This window comes from Rhopilema esculentum, chromosome 21, assembly GCF_057945365.1.
Source record: "Rhopilema esculentum isolate cy_ngs chromosome 21, ASM5794536v1, whole genome shotgun sequence".
In the NCBI taxonomy this organism is placed as follows: domain Eukaryota; kingdom Metazoa; phylum Cnidaria; class Scyphozoa; order Rhizostomeae; family Rhizostomatidae; genus Rhopilema; species Rhopilema esculentum.
This window is the reverse complement of record NC_142835.1, coordinates 4,963,148-4,989,575: the sequence shown is the minus strand read 5'-3', so window position 1 is coordinate 4,989,575 and position 26,428 is coordinate 4,963,148. Positions and strand designations below refer to the sequence as shown.

Below are 26,428 nucleotides of genomic sequence, written 5' to 3'. Positions count from 1 at the left end.
ACCAAGGCCACTTCTTGTCAAGACGTTTCACAACACTTAGATTTTCAACTGGACTCTCTTCTTATCAATCTTATGTGCATTTGTAAAATATTCAAGCTCTTTACAGCACATACAAATTGGTTTTGTGCGACAGAAGAATTGTGCAGTTATTGCCGTATATGTAGGAGACAATATATTTGGACACTTTTCTCATCCCTTTCTTAAGAGCTTCAAATTTTTGGTTTTGAAAAGAATCAAGAATAAAATCCCCCCCCCCCCCCTAGTTCTTTAACTCCACCTGCACCGTGAAACAGTAGCAAAGACATACAAACGTCATTATTGTACATCAAAATATAGATAAATAAATAAATATAGATAAGTAAAAGATAAATAAATGAAAATTGGATAAGTGAGCCTTTGAGAACCCCCTCCCCTCCCCTCTCCTTTTTTGAACTCCCCTCTACCCTACATATTACCAGCACATCCACATTCTTCCTCCCGACAGGTGAAAGCAGAGGAGCTCAATCCAGCAGTTAACTACATTCAAGTAAGTTATATGCTAGATTATCTCCTGGCGGTCTCACTTGGTTATGTGTGGTTACACTCATTTTTATAAGAGCAATTTTATAAGAGCACGCGCTTAAAAATTTGTCAAAAGTTAAGAACAATTTAAGAACAAGCTAAGGCTGAACTACTGTGAAATTCACTTTTGAAAAACATTTAAAAAACGAGGATTTTTAGCCATGTGTGTTTTTTTCGGTGGACTTTCAAACTTGTCGGCAAATAAAAGATGTTCCATTCACTTAGTTGGCAAGTGAGGCCTGAATACCCCCCCTAGAGCGCAATGGCTAGCAACTCCACTGCTTACACCTTAACAATTTTGAAACCAAAATAGGAACAATCCAGCCTCAGATTTTCGAAAAAATTAAGAACAGGCAGCCTGAACTTCAATACAGTGATACAGTGAAAACTTTTAATACAGTGAAAAGAACTGAAGAATAAGGGTAAATAAAATGCCAGATACTGTTTTGAAAGATGAGAAAATATGTATTCACAATTTGCTGCTGCATTTAGTTTCATCCTTGAATTTTGTCATTATTGAAATTTCAGAGAGAAGGCTGTGTTGAGTCACACACATGATTTGCATTTGATTGACATGGCGAATCCGTTGACGTCATTGTTACAATGCATGTCACTACAAGTTTATCAACATTATTTTAGAACCCCTTTGTAGGGTATATTTGAAGCGCTTTTACGTGACGTTCAATTCGTTTGCCAAAATTTTCTGACGGTATACATATAAAACAAGTGAAAAATTGAAATATTTCTTGACACGAATCTACTTCCAGCAACTCTTTAGATTAAATAGTGATCTTTGCCCTTTCTGTATATTTATGACAAGTTTATTTGCTGTAATAGAGAACATTTTCACCTGTAATAAAAATGAATCAGCTTCTAAGCTCGGCAAAGAATTTCACCGTTGGTCTGAGCACGTCGTAATTTTGGTGGTTGTTTCACTTTTAACTTGATTTCCTTGTTTGATCCAATTCTTTTTTTATCAACTGGATCCTTCGTCGTTCAATCCTCGAAAACGCTCAACTTCTGCTCACATTTTTTAAAATTGGTGTAAACGAAAACTGATTGATAGGGATGCAAAATCCATTTTAATTTAAATATTTTACATCTTTAGTGTACTTCTTCTTAATTTGAATTTTGTAGTTTATTGTAATGTCTCTTTCTATTGATCTTGTTTCGAATCTTTTATAGCTAACATTTGTCAGACCGTATTTTGACGAGGATGAGCTTCAAAGGCGACCAACTGATTTTGAGCGGGAAAACAATATTCGGCGGTTTGTTTTCGAAACCCCATTCACGTTATCAGGAAAAGCCCATGGCGCGCTGTCTGAGCAACATAAGCGCAAGACAATTCTGACAAGTATGGCGTTTTCATCTTGATTTCCATATTTTTGAATGCTGTTTTCGGTCCTTGCTATACTGTCAAAAGAATATATTTTGAGTTTGAAAATATCCATTGCAAAAACTCCATAGAATTGATTATTTCTCCATGGACAAGCAAAGTAGCACCATTTTCCCTTGGTTCCAACTTTTAAAATTATTTTTGATCAGATCATCCCTTGCCCAACGATACTAACATCTGATATTGATTTAGCATAACCTCTTTGATACGAATGATATCTTATGATATCTTTTATTTTTCTGCTCCATTGTATCTTTTGCTTAGCTGAGGCTCAATAAAAAGTAGTTTATTTAACTGCAAAATTATTTGCAATTCTTCGTATAAACGGAACTTCTGCTGCATGAATAATTAAGGTCTTTTTCCAATAAAAGTTTTTGTCTTTTTAGCATCTCACTGTTTTCCTTATGTCAAGAAACGAATTTTGGTTGTTCAACAAGAAATGTACGAGTTGTCTCCTTTAGAGGTGAGATGAATTTCTATCTTTTTCCATTGTATTTACGTCAAATCTCATGTTTTTAAGTAAAACATCGCGAAGACAATAAAAGAAAGTCCCATGTGTTAAGTAATTTTTTAGTGTGCTAATATTTTTTGGTATGGTCTTAAACAGTTACGATATGGTCGCATTAAGTCTAAAACTTTGATTTGCTTTGATTTGATTTGCAAAAAGACAATTCCTGTTCAAAGTACACATCAAAGCGTGCCCAGCTCGACTTGTTGGACATCGAGTACTGTATTTAAAGACAGGTAGACAACGATCTTCTTTAGTTTTTGCACAATCATTGCCAAAAGTACTTGGAACATCTAGCAATTTGCGTTGTGTTTTTATGTTTTTCAATTCGTTTCCCGGATACTCCTATTTCTGCACCCCCTTCCCCCCTAAACAATGTTGATAATTTAGAAAAATAGCAAAGATGTCACAGAAAAAGCGTACTTCCTAATCTCCATCGTCATTCTATAGTGAACTAACATTGTTCAAAGGGAGGAAGAGAATAGCTGAATTTACCATGGTAAACTGACGTTAGTGTACCAAGACTTTGGCAAGGATTGTAGCTTGCTCTTTCGCATTTTCAATCTGTTCTCATAATTCCCGTAATAGGTAGCTATTGAGGAAATGCAGACTCGTTTGAAGGAGCTTGATCACGTGATCAACTTGAACCCACCCGACATGAAGAAGCTACAGCTTAAGCTTCAAGGAAGTGTCAGCGTGCAGGTATTAAGGTTTTGTTTGCCTCCCAAGTTCTAGAAAGCTTCGTTTGATGTCTCCTTTTAGCTTTGCGAATTTTATTTGAAGCAAAGCCTTGGGTTGCCAAAATAAAGCGAAGTTGGGCTCAGTTGACGAGGTCGAGATAAGCGGGTTGCCTTCAACTAGGTGACTTGTTCAATTTAAGCCATATTTTATTTAGGCAGAGATCGAGTGAGCATGTTTTCGCAAGGGAAATGCCAGGTCCTGTATTTTGCTTCATATATAAACAGTTTATACACTGAAGGGACGTTGACCTGAACCAATTTCCCTGTGCTGTTTTTTCTCTATTCTGAAATGATATTTTTCCCAAATTAAGGCAGCCTTTCCACTAGTCCGGGTCAAAACAAAACCGGGTTAAAGTTATCCGTTTTTAAAGTGAGTCAAAGAAAACGGTAATTTTCTTCGACCCCCATACGTACGCAGAGTTGTAAGAGAAATCAGTATGTGCATCAACAGTCCTTCAATTTCCATCCCTGTAGGCCAATGGAAGCACGTGATTTTTGGCGCCATCTCAATTCTTAAACATTGCTGTTGTTTCAAGTGGGTCAGAAGTTATCCGAGTTTCGGCGTTTCCATTAACTCGCAGGTGGATCAAAAGATACCTGGCTTAAAACTGACCCACTCTGAGACCCGTTTCCGAACCTATCCGTTTTTCAAGTGGGTTAGTGGGAACGCGACGAAGAAACGGATAACTTTTCACCCGTTTTTGTTTTAACCCGGGCTAGTGGAAAGGCTGCTTGCGTACTTCTCTACAAAGGCGTTTATTTTGAAGTATTCTAAGCCCTCCTTAGCGGTTCTCACCAATTGGAATCCTTGATCATTTCTATGTTATACGTTTGATCTTGGCGTCCCTTGTTGCTTACATATTAAGTTTGGTCTTGCTCATTAATACACATACGAATGTTCCAATATTTATAGCTTTACTCTGGAAAAAGCTAAACAAAGTCATGGTCCATGTTTTTGGCAATCCTTTGAACTGAAAAGCGGGTTTCTGGTCTGAAGTTTATGTTATTACATTCTCCGTTTCTAGAAACGGAAATCATATTCCTTTTGCTCGTACATTTAACGTTTGATTATAATGTATTCTAATTATTACATTTTTTGCAAAGGTCAACGCTGGTCCTCTGGCCTACGCTACAACATTTTTGTCAAGCTCAGTCGTGAAAGAGTACCCCGCGAAACATATTGAGACGCTCAAATCAGTTTATCGGTAACTATCGACTTCAGTTTGATCATCCTTTGAGTTTTCGTTATATTCTGAATCTTACCCGTCTATTTTTACCAAAACTCGTTACGGCGTGTTATTTGCGAGGAGAAATCACTCTTTGAAAATATCGTATACATTTCGTGGAAATCCTATTGTTTTATCTGAAAATTTTTGGAAATCCTTTTGTTTTCGTGGAAATCTCGTGCACTTTTTGCAAGAGAGAATTGGCCGTCAGTAAATCTGGTAGGTACAGAACCGAGCTTTCGATGGTTTAGCGCGAAGAATTTAACCGGAATGCTCTACGGATATTGTCAAACAAAGTTCAAAAATGTTTGTGACAACTATTTCGCCACAGCAATGCAAAAATCCCCATCATTTATTGCTCCATCATTATTTCTACAGGCCGAGCAAGATAAAAGAATTTTCGTAGGAGTCAGATAATGGCAGCTGTCTTTCTTAACCCTTTTTGGAATTTTCACTTTCCTTCTCCCAATTTGCCCACTCTGACATTATAATCAAAATTAGAATATACTAAATAGACTCAAAGAGAGCACTACACTTTCAGAATCCGCCAAATTACCTTGTTTGGGAATTATGGATGAACTACTAGACATCAACTCTTTTCATAATTTGTGGCCATATTTTCTTTTCCCAGTATTTTCTACATTCGCTGTCACTTGCTTTGGTCTCTTCCAGTTTTGTTGTTTGTTGTGTTGCGATCTTTTTGACTGCCAACTTTTCACGAACGATTCATTTATTCACAGAGACTTTGTTACATTTTGTGGACGAGCGCTGGAACTGAATGCAGCACTAATTAAACCGGATCAAACAATGTACCAAGACGACCTTAGAAGCAAATACGAGATGCTACAGGAGAAACTGGCCCTGTTTGTTGGCATGGTTCGTTAACGGTTTACTTCTTGTACTCTTTTGGCAGAATAGGAAATTTTAGCGAAAAAATTATGCGAGTCTATTGTAGATTCCTTCAGAAAAATAAATTTATTCCTACATTCCCAAAATTACCGGTATTTATAAAATGACTACACAAACATTGCATCGACTGATAATGAAATTTCAAGAAAGTTTTTGGCTTTTGGGCCAAGTAATATAACATTTGTTTTTAAAGATAACATAACTGATTGATTTCAAAGAAATTGGATTTGGTTTCTTTGTTTTGTCTTCAAAGCTTGTGTCAAAGTCTTTCAGCTAATCCGGGTTTTTTGTTCCAACAGACTGGCTCTATGGATTCGCTGATGTCCGGTTTCAGACAAAGCTATGCGGATTCAGACGTATAAGTAACCAGCATTGTCAAGAGAAAGTGCCGGGGCATTTCCAGTACCATTAAACAACGGTGTCAATGCAGAAATAAATCTAATCAATAATTTATTAGATTGATGTGAATTTCCTTCGATTTTAACAGCTAAATTTTGTGTTTTAAGTAAACCATAGATTTCCACCAGAGTTGAACAGGCGATGGCAAAGCTAAGCCCTTAAGTTTCCTAAAATCGTGGATGCTTGTTTCATCATGGCCAAAAGAATGAAAGAATACACCAATTCGACTTACGACCTCATTTTGAAAAATTCTTTAAAATTGTTTGTAAAAAATGTCTGACCTTAGATTCGGATTTAGAGCAATGATTTTAGTGTACTTGGAAGTTTTCATTTTATGACGACAAGAAGATAAAAAATTTAAAAGAGATTTGACCGTGATTGGCGACTAGTGGGGGGTGGGGGTAAAGAAGTTTCACCAGGAAAGATTTTTGCGGTCAAATCCCTTACAAGTTTTCAAGCTTCATTTCTCCTTAAAATCTAATATACAAGCACAAACAATATAAAAAACTGTATCCGGCCTAAAATTATGGTGATGAAACCTAATCTGAGCTTAAAAAATTTATGTATTTAGATTTGGAGAAATTTCCAAAACGATTCCGTAAGTTGAGTTGGTGTATGCAGTTTGTTTTTAGCTACATTGCTTTTCTCAATGATCATTTATTGGTATTCTTGAGCTGTAAGAACAGATGCATCTATTTCGCATTTTCAGTATCTCACTGACTAATCTCTTAGAACAAGAGAGGGCTAATATTTTAGAATCAAGTCCTTGTTTCCAGTGTACTTTGACCTTCCAGATCGGGATAATGGGTCGAGGGTTATTAAAAGTAAACGATATAAATGAACTTTTTTACATTCTCTAAGGTGATTTTACTGTCAGGTCTTTAGCAGATCGCTCATGAAAAACTAGAGAGCCATCACCCCCCTGTCAGGGACAATCGTTACTTGCTTCTTCAAGCCCTTGCCATTTGAGATTATCTTTTAGGATAATTAATTATTAATATGGGAAAACGTTTACTTTTTAAAAGGAGTATTTCTTATAGTATTGTAAAGGGTATATTTCTTTAGCATACATAGGATATTAGAAAGAAAGAAGGGGCATTTCGAGTGGAAACATTTTTTAACATTAAAGCATATGGACTCGTGATTTAACAAGTTGATGTATTTCTTTTTTTTATCTAACCATTTTATTGTTTGTATAAAGAGAAAAGGCATTTCTCTCCAATCGTCTTATTCGATATGTTTTATTGGTATTTAAAAATATCAAGCAGAGAATATAATTATTTCTAGCAAGTTTTTTGAGGAGCATAAGACATTTATGTGACGTCACGTTAAATTACCTAGATCTTGATTTCTCACGTCGTGGTTTCTAATGTTTCGGCATTTTTGGTGAAATCCATCATATATTTACGAAGGTAATTTGGCAATTTGCCAAGATCAGTCTTATGATTTAGGCTCAGGACATTTCTTTTACGCGTGGTGAGTAATTAAAATTAGTGTTGAGAGAACTGGCATTTTTGTTTTCTTTTGTCATTTCTTAGAGCAGAGAATCAAACATGAAGAAAAAAAGCTGATTGTATTCTGGGTGCCAGAGCCTCTAAGAAGTGCAAAGGAACATGTGAAGAAAATATACCAGTATAAAAAAAGGAATGAACCCCCTCGCCTCTCGCTTTATGATGCCCTGGTACCCAGGGTAAGTTAACAGGTGTCTTGGATACCCTCTTGTAGAATTCATCATTTACAGATCTTTCCACAAGAATTTCTGACGGAAAAATTTCGGACAATTCTTTGGTGCAAACTGAATGTTTATTAGCTGCAAACTGTACCATCATTAATACAACCAGTCATATTTTTTTATAATTTGAAGCTGCGTTTGAATTTTACAATAGGTACACATGCCGAAAACATTTCTTCCTATTTTCCCATGGGTCTTCGTGACAACAGTTGAATACGAAGATTTTTAATTACTCATGGCAAAACACTATTGAGGCCTTCAATCCGTTCATTCATCTCAGCATACTACGATCTCAGTCATCGATTATGATAACAGAAATTCTTTCCAGAGAATTAGGATAATTACCGTCTTCATTAGTATTATTATGTTTGTTATCATCACCATGATCATAATTATAGTCATTGTTTTTATAAAAGAATCTCTAATGGCATTTCCACCCGCTTGAGATTGCTGTCAATGGATTCGCTAAAACTTTATCAGGCAGCAAATTCAAGGAGGGGTAGAGTAAATGGAATAAAAGTGTGACGTTATAAAACATATATTTTTAAAATTCCTTAATTTCGACCAATGCTATGAAAACAACAAAAATTACCTCTTAACGTCCAAAATTAGTTTAATACTTTCAAGATTGGGCAAGATATGGTCAGTTAAAAAAGACTTACTGTTATAATTTCAAGAAATTGTTATCTATCAAAACATTTTACTTTCATTCTAACCTGATTCATAAAGTTTTGAAAAAAGACCAAATTTCAGTGATTGGATGGGGAAAGATTCTCTGCTCATGTTGCCATATCTCAGCCAATTTGTAATAAAGGTTATGTGATCCAAAATTTGACAATAATATTTCTATGACATCATTACTTTGGAACTTTTGCAAGGCAAGCTAATGCAGTAGGTGATGGCTATCTAATTGGGTTTTGTACAACTATCTAAATTTGGCAAGAAGGAATTTTCTGCACTCCAGACTTTATGGGCCTCTCAAAGTTCCACAATTATTTTTGAATCACTTTAGAGAACACTGACCTAACTATTTCTTTACATTTTGGCTTGCCAATTAATTTTTTCTCATGACGATTGAGAGCCAGAAATTTTCATGGAAGCGTTGATAAAGAAACCAGGGGTCCAGGGGCACATGCCCCCCAATGTTTGGCCAAACTTAATGTGAGCCCCCTTTGTGTTTTGTGATGCAAGCCCACTTTCAAGATTGTCTTTGAGTTGGAAACCTGAAATATAGGATTCAAAATATTTCAATACATCAATATCGAGACAACATTGCAAAAACTCTTGTCGAAGCAACTGCAAGGCATAATGTAACTACCTTATCAGAAAAGAGAAATGATATAAAGACAAAGTTGAGTTGTCAGTTTTGCTACAAATGTTACTCTTGCCAAAACTATATCAATTGTTAGGAAAATAATTACACCATCTACAAAATGACTAATATACACATGTAACAAAATATAGAGCTCTGTAAAAAATTTGCTATGCATGGTACAATCAAATTTTGTTGATCTTAAAAACGGAGTTTTGGCAGGTTTCCTATAAAAAATCATTTCTGTATGAACAGCAATAATGGTTGGTATAGCAGGAGCTAAGTCAAACCAGTCCAGGGTATATGATGCAATACAAAATACTTATATACACAAACATAAAGATATGCTGTTTGGGGGATTTTCGTTGCAGTTTTATGGGTACTTTAAAGTCCTTGGCTGTACATTTTCTAAATAAAAAACCAGTCTGCAAAAAAATTCATCAAAAAACTAAATGTCAACAGGATTCTTATAGCAAAACTTTTCACTTCTTCAAAAATACAATGCAACTCGATAAGATTCATAATGATGGTAGACATCACAATGGGAAATTTGTATAAAGTTCTCTTTTATACAAACTTTTACTCCAAATTATGCATTCAGAATAGTATATTTTATTAGATATACAGCTGATTGGACATAGCATAGTGCCAAGATGATTTTAAAGGGTATAAATTTCTAAAATTGTTAGGTTGGGTTCATTAAAATAAGATTAACTAAGATTATAATACAAAAAATATAGGTCGTTTGAAATCATATGTCAGATATTGATGTCAAAAATTATGTAAGAAATTTGCAACTTCGCTGGAAAATCGTATTAGAACTCTGGAGCCAATAAGTATACTGGATATTGGGCAATTCTAGCGATTTTTAGCTCTGCAAAAGTACTCTGCAAAATTGCAGACAAAAAGACCTTTGAAACTGTGTTTTCAGACATGCTACTACCTAGTGCCTTCCAAATTAACAGTATTTCAAGGTTAGCATCACATTACTACACAATAAATGTTAATAATCAACAACAGAACAACCAAAAACGGAAACTTGCTTTTACTAAAGTAGAAGCCTGATACAGGCCCTAGAAATTCTCAATCGAAATTAACAAAATTATAAGTACTAAAATGAAGTTAAAATTCTATTAAAGTTTATATACTACAAAATATTACTCATTTCTAATTTATTGCAAAACCTTTGGTACAAAATTCTATATACTTCGTTTTACGCTAAGCTTTCTCTATCGAATTCACAATTCCATTTATTTGTTGCTTCGGTGTCATACCTGTTGCCCTAAAGTACTCGCACTACCACTTTTCGACCTTGTTGATCGTCTTTGAGTCGGTTTTGTTCCACCAGTCTTTCTTTTATTTACCTTTATTGGATTACCCACTAACGTATGATCTTTTTTGGCTGTTTTGCTTTTCCTTTTTTGCTCGACTGTTGCCCTCCCCTGCTTTTTGCCTTCGTGACGTCCTGTGGGCCTAGTTTGAAGTTGGGCAACTCTGCTGCTGCCTACTTTTTTCCATTTGTAGTTCCCTCTGAGTGGAAATCCATCTTGGAAATTGAAGTTGTACTTCGAAGTGTAATGTTCTGCCATTGAACTTTGCTCATTGTCGAGATCTCGCTGGATTTGCTCATGATTTACTTGCCAAAGAGCCCTACAAACGTTCTTGTTCACTTTCCTCGATCGAAGTTCGAGAATATCTTGATTTTCATTCTCTTCTGTAGTAACCATTGTTATAATGCCTCCTTGGATTGTCAATAACAAAATAAGGAAGAGACTTTGCAAAATTGTGCGCAAACCAGACCAGCATCCGAGTATTTGTAACGATGTAGTAACATAGTAAACGAAGCTCCCGCCATTCACATCAGCTGTTCACAAATGGAGGCTGTTGTGAAAACCGTTCGTCGTTGATAACCGTTGAGACGCGTTTGGGCGGGCCCATGACGTATTTCAAATCAGCAGCCTCTGCAGAGGGCATGCTGCGCAGCGGCCGCAAAATTGAGTGCCCGCAACTGAATTTTGGATCACATATGTAAAATAAAGTATATTTTTTTAAAACCAAGATTCTTCAATAATGAATGTATAAATTAGTAACAACCAACGATTACAACATAACGACTTCATTCAACGACAACTTCGACTCGACTGGACTTGCACTCAAAGAACATACGCTTTTAACAACATGAGTGACGCACACAAAACCCTAATGACACAAATTAACGGCAAATGGACTAATAAAAATGGACTAATAACAACTAAAATAGAGATGGCACGATGACAAACAAAATGACTGACGCAAACATCGAAAGACATTCTCATTAACAATAACGAACCACAAACACGATGCACGACAGACAAAACAAGTTGTATAACACATAACCTTAATTTAATTTTTTTACTTTTCCGCGGTAAAAACTTCGGAGGAAAATTTTGTAAGAAATAAACCCCGGAAATAAAAAACAAGCTACCTTAGCGGCAGTACGTGTTGCTTCTGGTCTTTTCCTAAAGTTTATGAACCGAGCAAAAAAACAGTAATCCATTGGCCATACCTTACACAATTTTTACATATTGAGCTGATTTTTCGCTTTCATTTGGATAGGAAATAAGTACCCAAATAAACAAATTGCATGTTCAATATGAATCTATTTTATAATTTCTCTTGTTCTCAAATGAATTATAGTTTAACGTCTACGCACAATTTCCAAAATAGAACACGATTTTATCTAAAAGACGCATGGGAAAAGATAAATGCAGAAAAGCCGGATTTCTCTCGCGTAATACCAAACTGAAGAGCGTATTTCATGTATCAGTTTTATTTTTGCAATTACGCATTTCTTTCTTCTCTACCAAGTTCATGAACTTTTACCCTCTATAAATTTTATTTTTACCTAGTATAATTACACTGAACTTGACATCACCTCTTACTTGTTGCACATCCTTTTTGCAAACTAGAGCAAACACTTATTTCTATCTTCCATCCCATTTTCAGAGCCATGAATGCCACCAGGGACAGCTTTTTTGTGAAGATTGCAACTATCGTTTTGTGAAGGGATATTTTACAGGCTTTTCCTCCGTGAAACCTAGTATTGAAATCAAGACATTAGAGAATCTCAAATTCGAAATTTTTAAATTCCTAAAAAGGCCTAAAATTTTGTCTTGCATGGTTAAAAATCGCTATCTAATGCCAGTTAGCTCTCTAAAACAACTTAATAAACAATTATTTCAGAAAAATTGATATTTTTGGGACTTGCCTGGTACCGGATTGTCCTATTTCACCATTTGTCTATTTTCTGCGGCTCTGGGCAACCGCTGATGGAAATTTGTGCCTAAGCAGACGTGTAGTGACCATTGTCTAAACGTAATCATGTCCTCCATTGTGTCACTGTCATTAACACTTTCCATTGTCTTCGTATCCACGTAACGTAATAAACAACACATTTGTATTGTCCCTCGTTTTATGTGTATACGCCCTAAATTATAGTCAGTCGGTAAATTCATCAAGACGCAACGGCCACGCAAAATCGTCTCTTGCTGGCTCCGTGTTTTCTGCACGTTAAATCAGACCTGAAAAAGACAGCATTCGCAACAACAAAAGCAAAATTAAATATTATTAATTAAAATAATTAAATATATAGGAACATCGTCAATCAGGGTTCCTATGGAAGTGGTCTTAAATGCTTATCCTCAGGGTGTAAGCCCACTTGCTCCTGCTACTACTCCATTCAAATTTTTATCTGGACTCGCGCCTGGTGGATTTTCCCGAGCTGAAATAGAACCACGCCCAAAACCACGCCCAAAACTATGCCATCACATGTGCGTGCAAGAGTACACACTTTTGAAAAATTTCTCGGCAGTGCAATTGCAGAGAATCCATACAGTATGAGAACTCTTGGGATTTGTGTCCATCAGTACTGAGTTTCTTGATTTTATTGTTATTTACAACTTTTGTGATTTATTTTTATGTTGTAAGCAGAAAATTACCTTGCAATTAATTGAGTGCTGAAATATTATTGTGTCTTATGAATCTGTGGCACTGATCAGTGGTCTGTGGTCATCACTGGTGGTCTCAGACACAATTGTTGTTGTCGTTGTTCAAACAGTAATCGTTGTTGTTGCTAAATGATTAAAATTCTCTTCATTTCATAAGATCCTCTCAGAAATAAAGATTGGTAAGAAGCTTGGTTTAAGAAATTTTTGTCCAAACAATATCAAGGGAACTGAAGTCTTTTGCTGAGATTTGAACCCACAAATAGGTCAATTAAAGTCACTGGAAGGACACTGAACAGTTTAGATTGTTGATATCTAGATAGCTAGCTACTTCAACATGACAACAGGTGAAGAGGACCATGACCCACTGGAACGGGCCCTGATTGAAAGCCTCGAAAAAGACGAAGAAGTCCCTCTCGATTTGTACACAGCATGTCTAATTGGTGATTTCATTACAGTGCGCCAGCTAATACAATCTGGAGCCGAACTGGACAGGAAGAATAAAAATGGTGGCTGGACACCCCTGATGTACGCCGCATATGTTGGGAGGGATACCATAGTTAATTTGCTACTTGAAGCAGGTGCAGATGTGAAAATAGGTACACCAAAAACTGGCACAACTGCCCTCATGTTAGCATCGGCTTGTGGTAATGAATCCATAGCATATTTTCTTTTACAGGTTAGATATCATTTATCATTTATTTGGTGTTTTCAACCCATGTATTATTGCTGCATTCTATCAAGGGGTGCATTGCCCCCTCTTTCATAGCATCATATCCCTGCTAAGTAAATAAATGAAAAATTTTAGAGCACGTAACTAGGGGTGAAAATAGTTCAGTGTGATGCCCCTTATGGGCTTTACTGATTATTGTAATAGATGTAGATGTAGTTGTGGCTAGAAGTGCTGACTACAGATCCAAGGGCCCATTGTTTGAGTCCCTGATACAGTAGAATCCCGTTATAACATACTCGGTTATTACGTACTTTCGGATGTAACATACTGGTGTGCTTGGTCCCGGCCAAAGGTGTGCTTGGTTTTAACCGATTTTTACTTACCCTCGTTACAACGTACTTCGGATAAGACATACTTAATACGCTGGTCCCTTAAAGTACGTTATAACCGGATTATACTGTATGATCAAACTTTCACCTAGAGTCAGGTGAGTCACAAGCTCTCTGTAATTCCAGGCATAGAAAACACAAGATGTAGTTACTTCTAGAGGAAGGACCAACACACTACTTGATAAGCACAGCCTCTCAGTGTCCTAAAAACTACCTTGGGATGCTAGAGCAAAAACAACAAAATAAAAAGGTGGATATGACATCAATTGGAGCTAGGGTGCACTTTTTTAATGGAGATAGATTTCACCCCTTTAATGTTGGCTCAAACTTAATTTACATCTAAACGTGACAAGACATGGTTTATGAGAAACAGTTATGTCAAAGCTGCCCTAAATGCTTCCATTTTTGGAACAGCCAGCTTTGAACACATTTGTTTTTTGAATGGTATTGTTTTTCATTTTGCTATTCGAAACTATAAGGATTTATTTTTTTAACAAAATAAGATCATACATACAAATATCTAAGGGGTTTATTGTTTAAGAATCAGTTTCTGGAAGAGGGTGGTCAATTTCCTTTTGTTCTCATCTTTTTTCTTTTTGACACAATTTGTTTTCACAGGCCTCAGGCAAGGGGCTGGTATTAAACTTAGTTAATATCAGCAATCAGATGTATTTCTGTGCCCTTCTGAATTCTGAAATATCAATTACAAGCAGCTTTTCAAAAAGGGGCTGTGTCCCTTCCTCTTTTTCTAGGTAATTCTAAAATATCATAGCTAATTTCTTTATGGATCAAATTTTTGATTAAACCAATATTACTTTTTGACATTTGCATGCATGTGTGACCTCAATAGTCCTCCTGATAGCTGAAAACTCAATAAATGCTGACAAAATTTTGCTACTTTAAATTCTTTATTTTTAAGATTTTTTGCCCTAGAAAACCCTAGGAAAAATGGAAAGGTAAAAAGAAATTAATATTGAGGAGGCATGCAAACAAAAACAACTGAATCTTCATTTTGTATTTATTTGTATGTTTTGCAAGCAGAAATTGTCATGAGGCCCAGGCACAGTTGAATCTGCATTTCTGTAGTCATGAGTTGGTTCTGCTTCAAGACAGGACAATAGAACCTTTGAGGGATTAGGCGAAAGTTGACAAATTGGGCGCACTAGAAATGCTAGCAGATTAGCACCTATTGTTAGAAGTCTATATGGAATTATGTTTGCCACGATTTGTCATGTTTCAAGTGATAGTGTTTCCGAGCCTATAATTTGCATCTATAATGAAATAAATTAATTAAAATTTCAAGGATTTTCTGTAGACTTGAGTTTCTTTTTCAGCAAGGGGCATGTGTCAATAAAAGAGACAGAAAAGGCCAGACTGCCCTTTTTCATGCTGTTGAAGGTGGGCATATTAATGTTGTCAAGCTTTTGCTGGACTGTGAAGCAGATATTGAATCAAGGTAGGGCCTTCAAGGCAAAGAAGTTATCAAGTTTTCAACTTTGTGAAGAATTCAGATTCAAGGTTTAGCTTTTATGAAGTGTTTTGTTGGTTTTACTCTCAATTTAGTTAGCAGCATGACAATTTCCACAGTTGTCCTGAATTCTTATCAACATCATCAGAAGAAATTGTTTCAAAACAAATCAAAATTTGCCAAAGCAATCAGATAGAAACAAACCCATGCCTTTTTTGCTGTCATTTAGGGTTGTTTGTCAAAACTTGAAAATAAACATTTTTACTTTCAGACAGTCTCAGACGCATTTGACACCACTTATGGTTGCAGCCATCGAGGGTCATGCAGTCATATTTAGCATGCTCATTGAGTATGTAAGTATCATTGCTGGTTATTCATAACAGAGTCTTGTTTCAATGCGATTTGAATATGCATTCAATTTTAAAGAGCATCCATTGATTTGTTTTAGAAACGAACTAATGTGCTTAGACAATAAGTCGTAATTGTTTTATGTTGGTGCCGTGATCCGGGAACCACTGCACAAAGGGCAACAATGGTCTTCTGTGGAAGATACTTCAATCCACTATGCATAGTTGGTTTCCATGGATACTTGGTTATTACGATACTATGTTAAAGAATAGAGAGATATTGGCTGAAGTTGCAGATAAAAGCCAAGCAAAAATATGCGACGTAGTTAATCGGAAATTCCTGTAAATTATGGAAAATTATACCCGAATACGCTGAGTCGTTATTTTTGTGGTGCGTACCCTTCCTTGCTATAGAGATGGATTGATAACATGAGCTTGCCTCAGACTGATTTTGTAAAAGATTCTGTCAACAAAAAGCGAGGGGCAAATCACTCTATGAAAATCTCGTACACCTTTTGCGAAAATCCTATTGTTTTATCTAAAAATCCCTAGAAATCGTTTTGTTTTAGGGAAAATCTCGTACGCTGTTTGCAAGAGTGAATCGCCCCTCGACAAAAAGCTGTAAAGAACAGTTGGCGAAATCATGTGAAACTAGTAGTACTGTGATCACCAAAACCCCATATAGTGGACGCATGTGTACCTTGACTTGTGCCTACAATAAAATATAAATGAACGACTTAAACAATAAGGGAACCCGAGGACATGCCAGAGATCTTGGCCGAATTTATTTTTTAAGCGGGGTTCAAGCCCTAAACCCTATAGATCCCATTTTTAACATGGCCGTCACAGAATAGAGGTGAAGTGTAGAGGCAACGTAAGTACATTTTGACTGGGGAGGGTGAGGGTGCATATGAAATTTTTTAGCTTGATGAGAAGCTCAGGATTTTTGCAAAGTGACTGGCAAGATAAGATCTTAGAATATTGGGGACACTGTCCTATACGCTTCCCTCTGCAATAGCGTAAGGGATCCGCAAAAGAAGATGGAACGCTTACGGCTACCGAAAATGCCGCCTTCATGTAGCCAGGAGCCGCAAAACAAGAAAAATTAATGTATATGGCTTATGTATACGCTGTTCTGTCCCTTTCTCCTGTTGGGCCTTTTTGCTTGCCTCCCGCTAGTTACGAAGAAGGATTTCCAGCTAGTCTTTTTCGATTTCTTCTTTGGACCGGTCAATGAATACTGCAATTCCTATAGCTAAAGGAAAGATTTAGGGCCAATCTCATGCATTTGTATTATGTTGCTCAGTCTGATGGTTATCTTTATACTTAGGCTGTTGTTTGAGTTTTCCATAGCTTTTTATCGTTCCTTTTCTTTAAATGGTCATGTTATACTGGTTCTAATTTCTGCAGGGAGCAGATCTAAACGCGAAATCCCAGTTTGGTGAGACTGCCGTCAGCCTGGCTCACAGCTTTGGTAACATAACCATCATCAACATTGTTGAAAACATGTGCCAGAAAACAGACACAGCCAACTTGAGAGGAGAACCAGGTATGCGAGGATACTGCAAATTTAGTGTTGGGTGTAAGGGCTTTAGGGCCTGATTACATGAGGAGGGCTGGCCCTCCTACCCGGGATAGATGATTTTGGCCGAGATCTCGGTATCAATATGAAATGTATTATGATTTGAGATCGCGATTACATGCAGACAGGGCCAGCCCTGATAGCTGAGATCTTGCCTACTCATGAGAGGGCTGGCCCTGTTTACAGGGCTGAAAATGTGTTGTTTTCATCATGTAATCGATTGGGTAGGGCTAGAAAGAGGGCTGGCTTTCTAAAGACATAACTGCGCATGCTTGCGCCCGCTTGCATTTTCATTTTCATCATTCAAAATGGCAGACGCAAGCAAAGTGAATAAACCGAGTGGGAAGAAAAATATGATGCTCTGTTGCTTTTTGTTGCCGCCATTTTCATCAGCACAGAAAATTAAAACTTTTCCGCCAAATCATTGCGCAACTTACTGCGCAGGGACGAGAGCTCGACCGCGAGATGAGTTTTTCTCATGTAATCGCAAACAGAAATCCGTCTCGGGTACTAGGGCCAGCCCTCTTGATAGGGCCAGCCCTCCTCATGTAATCAGGCCGTTAGTGTAAGAAAGAAAATCTTTTGCCGTAGAGAGTTGAAAAGGGTGATGTAGAGCCTTTTAATTGTAATAAAGATTAGAAAGACACCCGATGAGCTACAATTAGCCTGGCCAATCAGTAAGCGTGATACCACTCATAAGCTTATTGATTGGCTAATTTTGATTGACAGCTGGCATCTGTTGATTGCTGTTGACAGTATTCTTATTCTTTTTTTATTTATCTTGTTTTACCTTGGTACTACACTCATGCTCAAACTAATTAGAAAAAGTAATTGACTTGGTAATTTGGCAATACACTAAGGATTTGGTACGCACATTAAAAATTACAAAATGTTTTGTTAAAAACGATAATGTTTTTGATTGTCAACTGCGAAAAGATGTTTTCTAGCCTTTGAAAGTCATGAGCTTGGACACATTCTAAACTTCTTTCTTGTGACCAGTGGTTAAATATTTGTGTTGGCAACGGCCACTGGGTGCTTGTGTAGAAAAATGTTTCAAAAGAATCGAAGAGCGATAAAATAATAAATTTAATTATGTTTTTGTGTTCATCCTCTGCTTCCATGACTAGTGGACTTTTGAAAGAATTGAAAACATGCTTCAACATGGATCTTGTCCTTTTCATTTCCCTCAAATGTGTCTTTTTATCTAAATTTGTCACTCTACTGTCTAAAGCGAGTTCAGCTCTGCCAGTACGGCATAGAGTGCTAAACCACAAACCGTTAATCTGCAATCTTCATTAACTTACGATGCAAATTGTAAAACAAGTATCATCTTTCAGGAGTAGAATGTTACATGATCTTTTTTTAAATTTTGCTTTAGGGCTATTTGCAAGTGACAGTGGCATTAGAGACGGCCCAGAAAAAATTGCAAGGCTTACTAGAGAGGCGAGGTATGGTTAAGCTCTTTTAAGTTTCGTGCTGTAACAGCCCTCTCGAGGATTTTGAATTTTTAAGGAATACATCAACATATTGTCATTGCTTTTCGCGGCATTAATATGTTATCTGTATCTTTTTCATATTAGAGCTTGATGTTTTGTTATATTAATTGACCGTCAGTCAAATTTCATTCAAGTCTTAATGTCTTTTTATTGAAGTATTAACTTGTCCTATCGTTCGTTTGTTTTTTTTGCAACAGTCTTATTCTAAATCAATTGATATTACCACTCGCAAAATAGCTTGTTTTTAGTTTTATTGCAAAGACCAATCATTCATTTAAGACGTTTCATCGATTTTCATTTCAAACCTCTTTCTGATTACACCTAGATCATTCTGTAGTTTTCTAGAGTTTCAAATTAGCATCTTCGTCGCTAAATGCTTTCGATCAACAGAAACATGCGGCTATGAATATGGGGAAGGAAGCAATGTCAATGATGTACGTTCGCCTTCGGAGAATTAACTAACTAAGCTGGTCTCCATTGCTTTGTAGAGGCGGGCCCTTGAATTTTCTTTTACCTTAGAAACTCTGGATTGGAAACTAGATTGGAAATCCTCATAAAAGTTTTATTACAGAGCCGCAGCAAGCCTTGAGAACAAAAATCAAAACGTCAGAGGCCGTGACATGGTTGCCCCCATCGATGCCAGGGACTACGAGCCTGTAGAAGCGTCCTGGTCTCATTCAGGTAAGATAGAGGAGTCTCAATTGCCTGGTTGATGTGACGTCATTCACTGCTGCTATCCACTTCAATTGATTGTGGACGCCGAAATTATAAGCGAAACAGGCCGTTCACATGTAAAACATTTCCTTCGATATTTATCAGATACGAAAAGCCTTGGGTATTGACCTTTTGTTGCTTTACAACTTTTTCCAACAATATAAATCATTAATTGAACCAATATTTGTTTTCGCTGCATCTATTAGTCTTTATGTAAACCCTCGTGCATGTTTTCTAATGCATTACTGATTTTTTTAGAATTTTCGGCTCTAGAAAAAGAAATGGCTGAAATGGTAATCAAAAATTTTTTCTGTGTTCTAAATCTCATTGTTCGTATTAAACCGCTATTTTAATTATTTTTTCATATTTCTTTATTTTTCCCTTTTATGTATTTTACTTTTCTATATATTTAGTACTTCCTCCTGTGTACTTTATTCTCTCACTGATTTTAAAACTTAGCTAGATACATTAATCTAACACCTTTATGCCATCTTGTTAGCTAAACATGAAGTAAGTAATAGCGTTTTATCAAGGAATTCTAACCATAGAGCCATCGATAATAATATCCTTAGCTCTTTTAATTCAGAATTGCAATTTTAAAGTTAATGAGAATTAAGCAAATTGGATATCGTATCCTTCCAACTGTGTAAGAGCTCTTTTGAGTGATATTTGCAGAACAGGCACATTCCTACAGAAACACAGTAAATCAATGTAATGTCTTCAGACTTTTGAACTAGGTGTTACAGGGTCAAAAGCTCTTACCTTAAAGGCGTATTTTGATGATTAATTTGGTTGGAGGTGCCTGGCAGATAAGATTGTTGGGAGAGGGGTACTCATTGTTGTGTGATTATGTGATTTTGAAAACGCCTTTACGTATCCAAAAGTAAGTCATTAGCGTTCCCTATTGGTAAAATTGGCGTCCTCTATAGGTGAAATGGCGTTTTTGTACTGTAAAAAGGGTGACCCCTAACTTTTTTATTCACCCCCCCCCCTCACTCTACAGTCCAGTGGCTGGCACCCCCCCTTGTTACCAAAGTCTGAGAATCGTATGTCCATATACTTTTTCAAACAATAAATCTGCGAGGACTAATGTCTTGTTTTCTTTTATGATTCTGAGTTGAATGTTTCATATGGCCTAAGATCGTTCGTAGTTGGCAGACTAACGGTGACTGAAGTGCACGTAATCAACCAATACTTTTCCTGCCTTTTAGGCGTTAGCTGACAAAAATTCGGGGACAGAGAAGCCGACATCAAGTGACAATGGTGAGGATATTTTTGTGAATGCTTTCCTGTGAAGAATGAAAATCGATATGAAAGGCCTAATTTGAAAAACCAGAAAAAGCTCTGGCAATAATGGAAGACTGAGTTTACAAAATGCACCGATGTAGTTCCAAAACAGCCGCAAAAGGTTTTAGGTTTTAAGAAACTATGATGCAGCAGTTTCTAACATTAAATATTGAAAAATCGATTTAGCAGTATAGATTACTAAATACATAGACACTGTGCAAAAAGTTTATGTTAAATTTAAAAGAAAGTTTATAAGAAAGCTGCACTACATGCGAAAAAACTCATGAGAGCTTTTTAGTCACTAGCCGTGGTAAACATGATTATCCTTTTTTTTACAGGAATAAAAGGCGATATTTCTCAGACGTAAGTATACAAATATTTTGATGATACTTGACCCTAGTGAAACTGATTAATTTTAAATATTTAAGCCGCCTAGCCATAGAATAAAAATTATAGATAGATAACAACGATTTCAATATGTTGTTGTTAATGAATTTGATATTTCAAATCCACCATTTAGCCTTTAAAATTGTTTTTTGCCCTTCAAATTTTACAAAATTTTATCTTCTGTTTCTGTGCTATAAGGGAAAACTCAATTGTAAAATTACCACTATTTGTTTTATTTAACTTAAGAATTTAAAAAGAAATAGAATAGAAATTGAATCAATTTTTAGACCAAGTCCGTTCTGTTGAAACAGTCTCTTGTTCCATTGCAGCATCGTGATACCCTCGAGAAAGAAACGGGTTAGCAGGATTTGCTACGAGCCTCCCAAACACCAAGTTTGGTCACCTAGTCAGGATCAGGGGAAAACAAACACGGAATCGTTAGCTGATGTTCTCGAGAACTTAAAGCTCTCAAAATATTACCCATGTTTTGAGAAGGAGGACATCGATATGGATACTTTTCTCACTCTAACAGATGAAGAATTAAAGCACATTGGCATCGAGTAAGGCATTTTTACTAAGAAGGTAGCTTTTAGGAAACTGAGAAACTGTGCTTATCGAACTGTGTCCTGGTCATTCCTCTTGATGCAACTACATTTCGTTATTCCTTCCCTCACTCTAATTGACCTGTTATAGCAGGTACTCGAACCCAGACCCCTGGATCTGTAGCCCAGGAACCTAACAACAGAGTCTTCCTAAATTATTTTCATATACTGTTAGAGGACACAAAAAGGAGTCGAAAGGTGCATGGGTATATTTCCCTCCCGAGTTTATTGTTTTATCTATTCTTATTTTCAAACTTCTGGATTGCAGCTGCTCTCTTGCGCCATCCACATATTCCCGCCACAAGATGTCATCTGACTGAGTACTGTGTTATATGCCTAGTGTCGTCATCTAGTATCATCTTCTAAATATCAACAGTAATTCAGTAGATTATCAAAATTTCAGTAGTCAAAATACTTTTGCAATGAATCTGCCTCTGATTCCGAACCATTGTCCCTTCTTTGTTGCTAACTGAGTTAAATATTTTTTCATAGTAAACTGGGGCCAAGAAAGAAATTACTAACCTTTATATCAAAAAATTCGAGACAAAGGAACAACGATGATGCAGGCAATACGGTAAGAATTGCGAAATAATAACAGGCATAACTTGCTCGAGCTACATGATGCTTTCCACTTTAAACCCGAATCGAAACATCATCGATCAATTGGGTTTCAAGTCGGCAATTCATTCGAAATGCAAAGAACACTGTTATTTGTTATCAATACCCCCATTTGTCCATTAAACATGGTCAGTTTCGAGGATGTTAAGAACAATGTCAAAAACCATATGGGATTTCGCCAATATTCTAGATAGAAGATTAAACAGAGACACTGTAAAACCTCGATTTGACGGAAATTTTTTTTACCAGGATTGTCCGTTGTAGGGAGCTGTCCGATGTAGGGAGCTGTCCGATGTAGGGAGATGTCCGATGTAGGGAGCTGTCTGATGTAGGGAGATGTCCGATTTAGGGAGATGTCCGATGTAGGGAGATGTCCGATGTAGGGAGCTGTCTGATGTAGGGAGATGTCCGATGTAGGGAGTGTCTGTTGACTAGAGATAACTTGTACAATGATAGAATAAGTGTTTTGGGACAAAATTATTTGTTCTGTTTTGCAATGTCCCTCGTTGCGAGAATGTCAATCTAGGTTTTACTGTTTATGAATCAATTTTTTTTATTTTCCTGTAGTTTTTAAAATCCAAAGGATCGAAGTTATATTCGAAGTCATCATAAAGTTTCACTATGGATTTCGGTTCTCTTAATTTCTATCTTGAACATCTGTCGTTTTAGGACGGAGAGCAGGCCACAAATGCAGACGCTGAAACTGCGATTCAGCAGGTATTTTAAGTTTGAATAGCGATTCAGTTGACCGCTGAGGCTGGCTAATTCATATTATACCCAGGGACTTCAGATCGAGGGTGTGCATCGAATTTAGCGCCCTCTTAAAGATTTCGATAAAAACTTTGACCCTTCTTTTAATTATATTTTGTCCTTGATATTAGCATACTGAAACAAATTTAGTCCATCCTTTCTCTTTCAATCCTTGATGTGTTACGCGGTCCCAGAATGTACCTCAGACCAGTTTAAAAGCAATGCGGTCTGGTTGTCGTACATGTTTTCCAGCTTCATCAAATTTTTCTCACCAAATTCTTATCAGTAGCATTCCAGGTATCTATTTGAAGCAAAAGAAACTTTGGGGGATTTTCCTCGATGAATTTTAAGGGTTCCAAATTCTTTCAGCATTCCACTATTTACTTTACTATCTACAAATACTTTCAAAAGCTGCCTAAAGTTGAATGCAACTTATGGATAGCCCAAATAAATGCAAAAAGTTTAACTTTGATCAGGTATTAATATTTTTTTTGTTTGGTCGACCCAGGGAGTCCATCCTCTCTCTTTGATAATTTCAGGCCAGCTGAATGAATGAATGATCGTCATGAATTATTACTTTTATCAATTATTATCCCAAGCTCACAATTCAGTGCTAGCTTTAACTAATTTACATTTTTTTCACGTAATGATTTTGATAATTAATTATTGAATTAGATGTCCCTAGATGTCTTTCATACGGGGAGTTTTTAATTTCTAGCTTAAAACAGCTTCTTGCTTAGCCAGCTACAAAAGTTTCACCTTACAAGTTGCTTTAGCACAAACTTTTATTGAAAATGCGAACAAATGAATACGTTTCAGTGAATACATATCCTTTCTCCCAGGCGCATGCGTACGTGGAGTATTTGCAAGCACAAGTCTACACAGAGAAGCAAGGAAGACACGAACTTGAGTCATATTTCGTTGCAGAGAGGGGTCGTCTCGATCAGATTCATAAAAGCTCAAAACAAATTAAGAATACTTTAAACGAAATTTTATCGTTGGTGGAGAGCTTAAGGTTTGTATCAGTTAGCATCTGTAGGCACATAAAAGAGTTGATTTCCTGGCACGTGACAAATACCAGGCATCTGGAAGTGATTCTGACTGGCCTGATCGCATCTGGCTTTTCGATTGGTTCTTTGTTGACGAATGTGTCGAGTTGAAGCCAGATTTCATTCACATGCCTGAACACAGTTCTGCGCATGTCCCAACAGATCTGTGCAGATCCCCATTCCGACATTTAACTTTTATCGCCCAGATTTTGTCTACCCTTGTTAATTTGTTTTGTTCTACTTAGCTTACTGCAGGTTAGATGCCATGGAAATGGAAGCTTGTTTTAGAATGATTCAAACTTCAATATTTCACGAGAAGCGACTTTTCAAGCCGCACTATCGGTAACTGGATGCGTACCACGAAATTAAGGGTGGTCTGTCGTTAATTCAACTTATACTATGATAGCCCCGAAAAGGATGTATATTTCAAAATTTCAGGGACCTTTGGTCGGGGGTCCTGTTTCGAAAAATTGAATGATCCGGGCATTTTTCATTTCCCCACGCCTCCTGCAAGTGTAAGTTGAGACTTTTTGCCCCCAGTTAGCCTAAAGTTCCTCCTTTGAGAGTTTTGTTCATCTACTATCACCCATGACAAATACGGCCCTGCCTGGCTGTTTAAATAAAAATATTACCCTTAGCTTCCCACAATTCAATGTAATCTGTCTTTTGTAGAACGAATAGCAAGACCACCTCCGAACATCTAAATTCACTTTACAAAGATTTATCATCGGATCAAAAAGCTGCTAGAAAATTGGTAGAGGAGTTGTTGGAAATGCAAGGACAATCGCTTAATATTTCGAGTAAAATAACATCGCATATCTCGTTCAGTTTCCGCACTAACCAGTTTGTTATTGGCCTTTGTACGAAAGACCATTCTGTTGAGAGCTGATCTATTCCTCGATTTTAAATTTATATTTGTAGTCATCACATAAATTTTATCTAAATTTTAGGTATACCTGGGTGTTTACGACTGTGAACTCACCTAGACAAGAAACTATTTATTCCAGAAATGTGTTTTGATACAGTTGATTCCTGTTAAGTCGGAACTTCAAGGGGGGAGGATAAACAGAATAGTCAAACTTAGCCGATGTCCGACTTATCTGGAGAACGAAGTTTGATTTGTATAAGGTAGAAATATCAAAATCCGAGGTATCTGGGATACAACTCAACGGGATTCAATTGTATAAAGATAACGACGATAGATTTCAGGAAGATAAAATAATTTTTCGTAAAAAAGTCTTTAATAATATTATAGTAACCTCTTCTTTGTCATTCTCCTTTGAATTAACATCTCGTAAAAGAATTTTTTATACAATTCTGCTGCTAAACCCTGAAAGCCTTCGAATGACCAAAATCCAGTCACGAGATTAAATATGCGCAGGGTTTGGGGACAATTGCCCCTCTTGCCCTGCTATTGTTTAAAAACAATATCCTTCTCTTTTTATAAGACTATTGTTCTTCTCTTTTTATAAGAAAAGGCTTGCCACCACACCCTCTCCCCAAGCTGATTTCGAAAAGTAGTGAATATGTGTTGATTTTTGTTCAAGTTTTTTTTACCACGTATGATAACTCTTACTTCAGACCTAAGTTATTCCTTTTGTAAATTACCACGCTTGGAAACCAGGGAAATTTCGAAATCGTCTGCAATCCACATTCAGTACTAAATAAGTCGGTTTTTCTTCTAATTTCTTTTCACTATTTCTATTTTTTTGCCCAGTTCTTGTATGAAGCATTTTTGATTGACTTTACAACTTTTTCAAACCTGTTTCCTTGCTTCGAGCAATTAGTAGCATTTTATGAAAATGAGACCTCCCTTAAAATCACCAATTTGATGGGCATATTTAATGTACTCTTTTAGCCAGATCATTGTTGTACACATTTATTAAGAGAATGATTAATTAAATTCAGTGAAACAGTAAAAATTTGCTTTTAGCTTGCATTCTGACAGTATTAGCTTTTATTCTCCAGCAGTAAATGAATTTTTCTACATCCCTAAGGCAACAATATTTATTTGGGATTAATAAGAAAACGTTTTAAATGAAGTTAGTTCTTTATTCCTAGACAGTATATTTAATTTGTCAAAATAAATTTCTATATAGTGCCTAATTTAAGGGGAAAGCCTTCTTGAATATTTTCTGTTGTCGGATGTGATAGCCTTACATGGTAACAAAGACAATTTCATATAAACTGATTCAGCAAAGGTGGAAAATGCCTTTTGCCTTTTTCATAAAGCTATAGCATTACTTACATTCTTCTAAGATTGCTTAACTTTTACCAGTTTCCAAAGGCTCTATGCTTGT

General features: G+C 36.5%; 2 protein-coding genes across 3 annotated transcripts in view; both read left to right on the top strand.

Moving 5' to 3' along the window:
* The window catches only part of LOC135684321 (dedicator of cytokinesis protein 9), a 41,819-nt gene extending 34,571 nt beyond the window's left edge, over window positions 1–7,248 (top strand). Inside the window, exons 49-55 of the mRNA XM_065199845.2 lie at window positions 485–526; window positions 1,747–1,915; window positions 2,344–2,420; window positions 3,054–3,167; window positions 4,310–4,410; window positions 5,172–5,307; window positions 5,640–7,248. Of these exons, the coding sequence (XP_065055917.2) occupies window positions 485–526; window positions 1,747–1,915; window positions 2,344–2,420; window positions 3,054–3,167; window positions 4,310–4,410; window positions 5,172–5,307; window positions 5,640–5,702 (702 nt within the window). The 3' untranslated portion in view covers window positions 5,703–7,248. The remainder of the gene's footprint in view (window positions 1–484; window positions 527–1,746; window positions 1,916–2,343; window positions 2,421–3,053; window positions 3,168–4,309; window positions 4,411–5,171; window positions 5,308–5,639) is intronic.
* Window positions 7,249–12,876: 5,628 nt separating this feature from the next.
* On the top strand, window positions 12,877–26,234 carry LOC135684412 (ankyrin repeat and SAM domain-containing protein 3). Of its 2 annotated transcripts, XM_089114937.1 has the most exons (14): window positions 12,882–13,445; window positions 15,163–15,284; window positions 15,568–15,649; window positions 17,054–17,192; window positions 18,604–18,673; window positions 19,293–19,402; window positions 19,694–19,728; window positions 20,647–20,698; window positions 21,061–21,085; window positions 21,439–21,669; window positions 22,204–22,285; window positions 22,999–23,046; window positions 23,922–24,094; window positions 24,801–26,234. In XM_089114937.1, exons 1-14 carry the CDS (start codon window positions 13,104–13,106, stop codon window positions 25,015–25,017), a joined length of 1,728 nt encoding a protein of 575 aa, XP_088971063.1. In that variant the 5' UTR covers window positions 12,882–13,103; the 3' UTR covers window positions 25,018–26,234. The 2 variants fall into 2 exon arrangements, with proteins under 2 accessions (XP_088971064.1, XP_088971063.1); XM_089114938.1 differs by lacking the exons at window positions 22,999–23,046; window positions 23,922–24,094; window positions 24,801–26,234 and adding an exon at window positions 22,594–22,966 and having other exon boundaries at window positions 12,877–13,445.
* The last annotated feature ends 194 nt before the right edge of the window (window positions 26,235–26,428 follow it).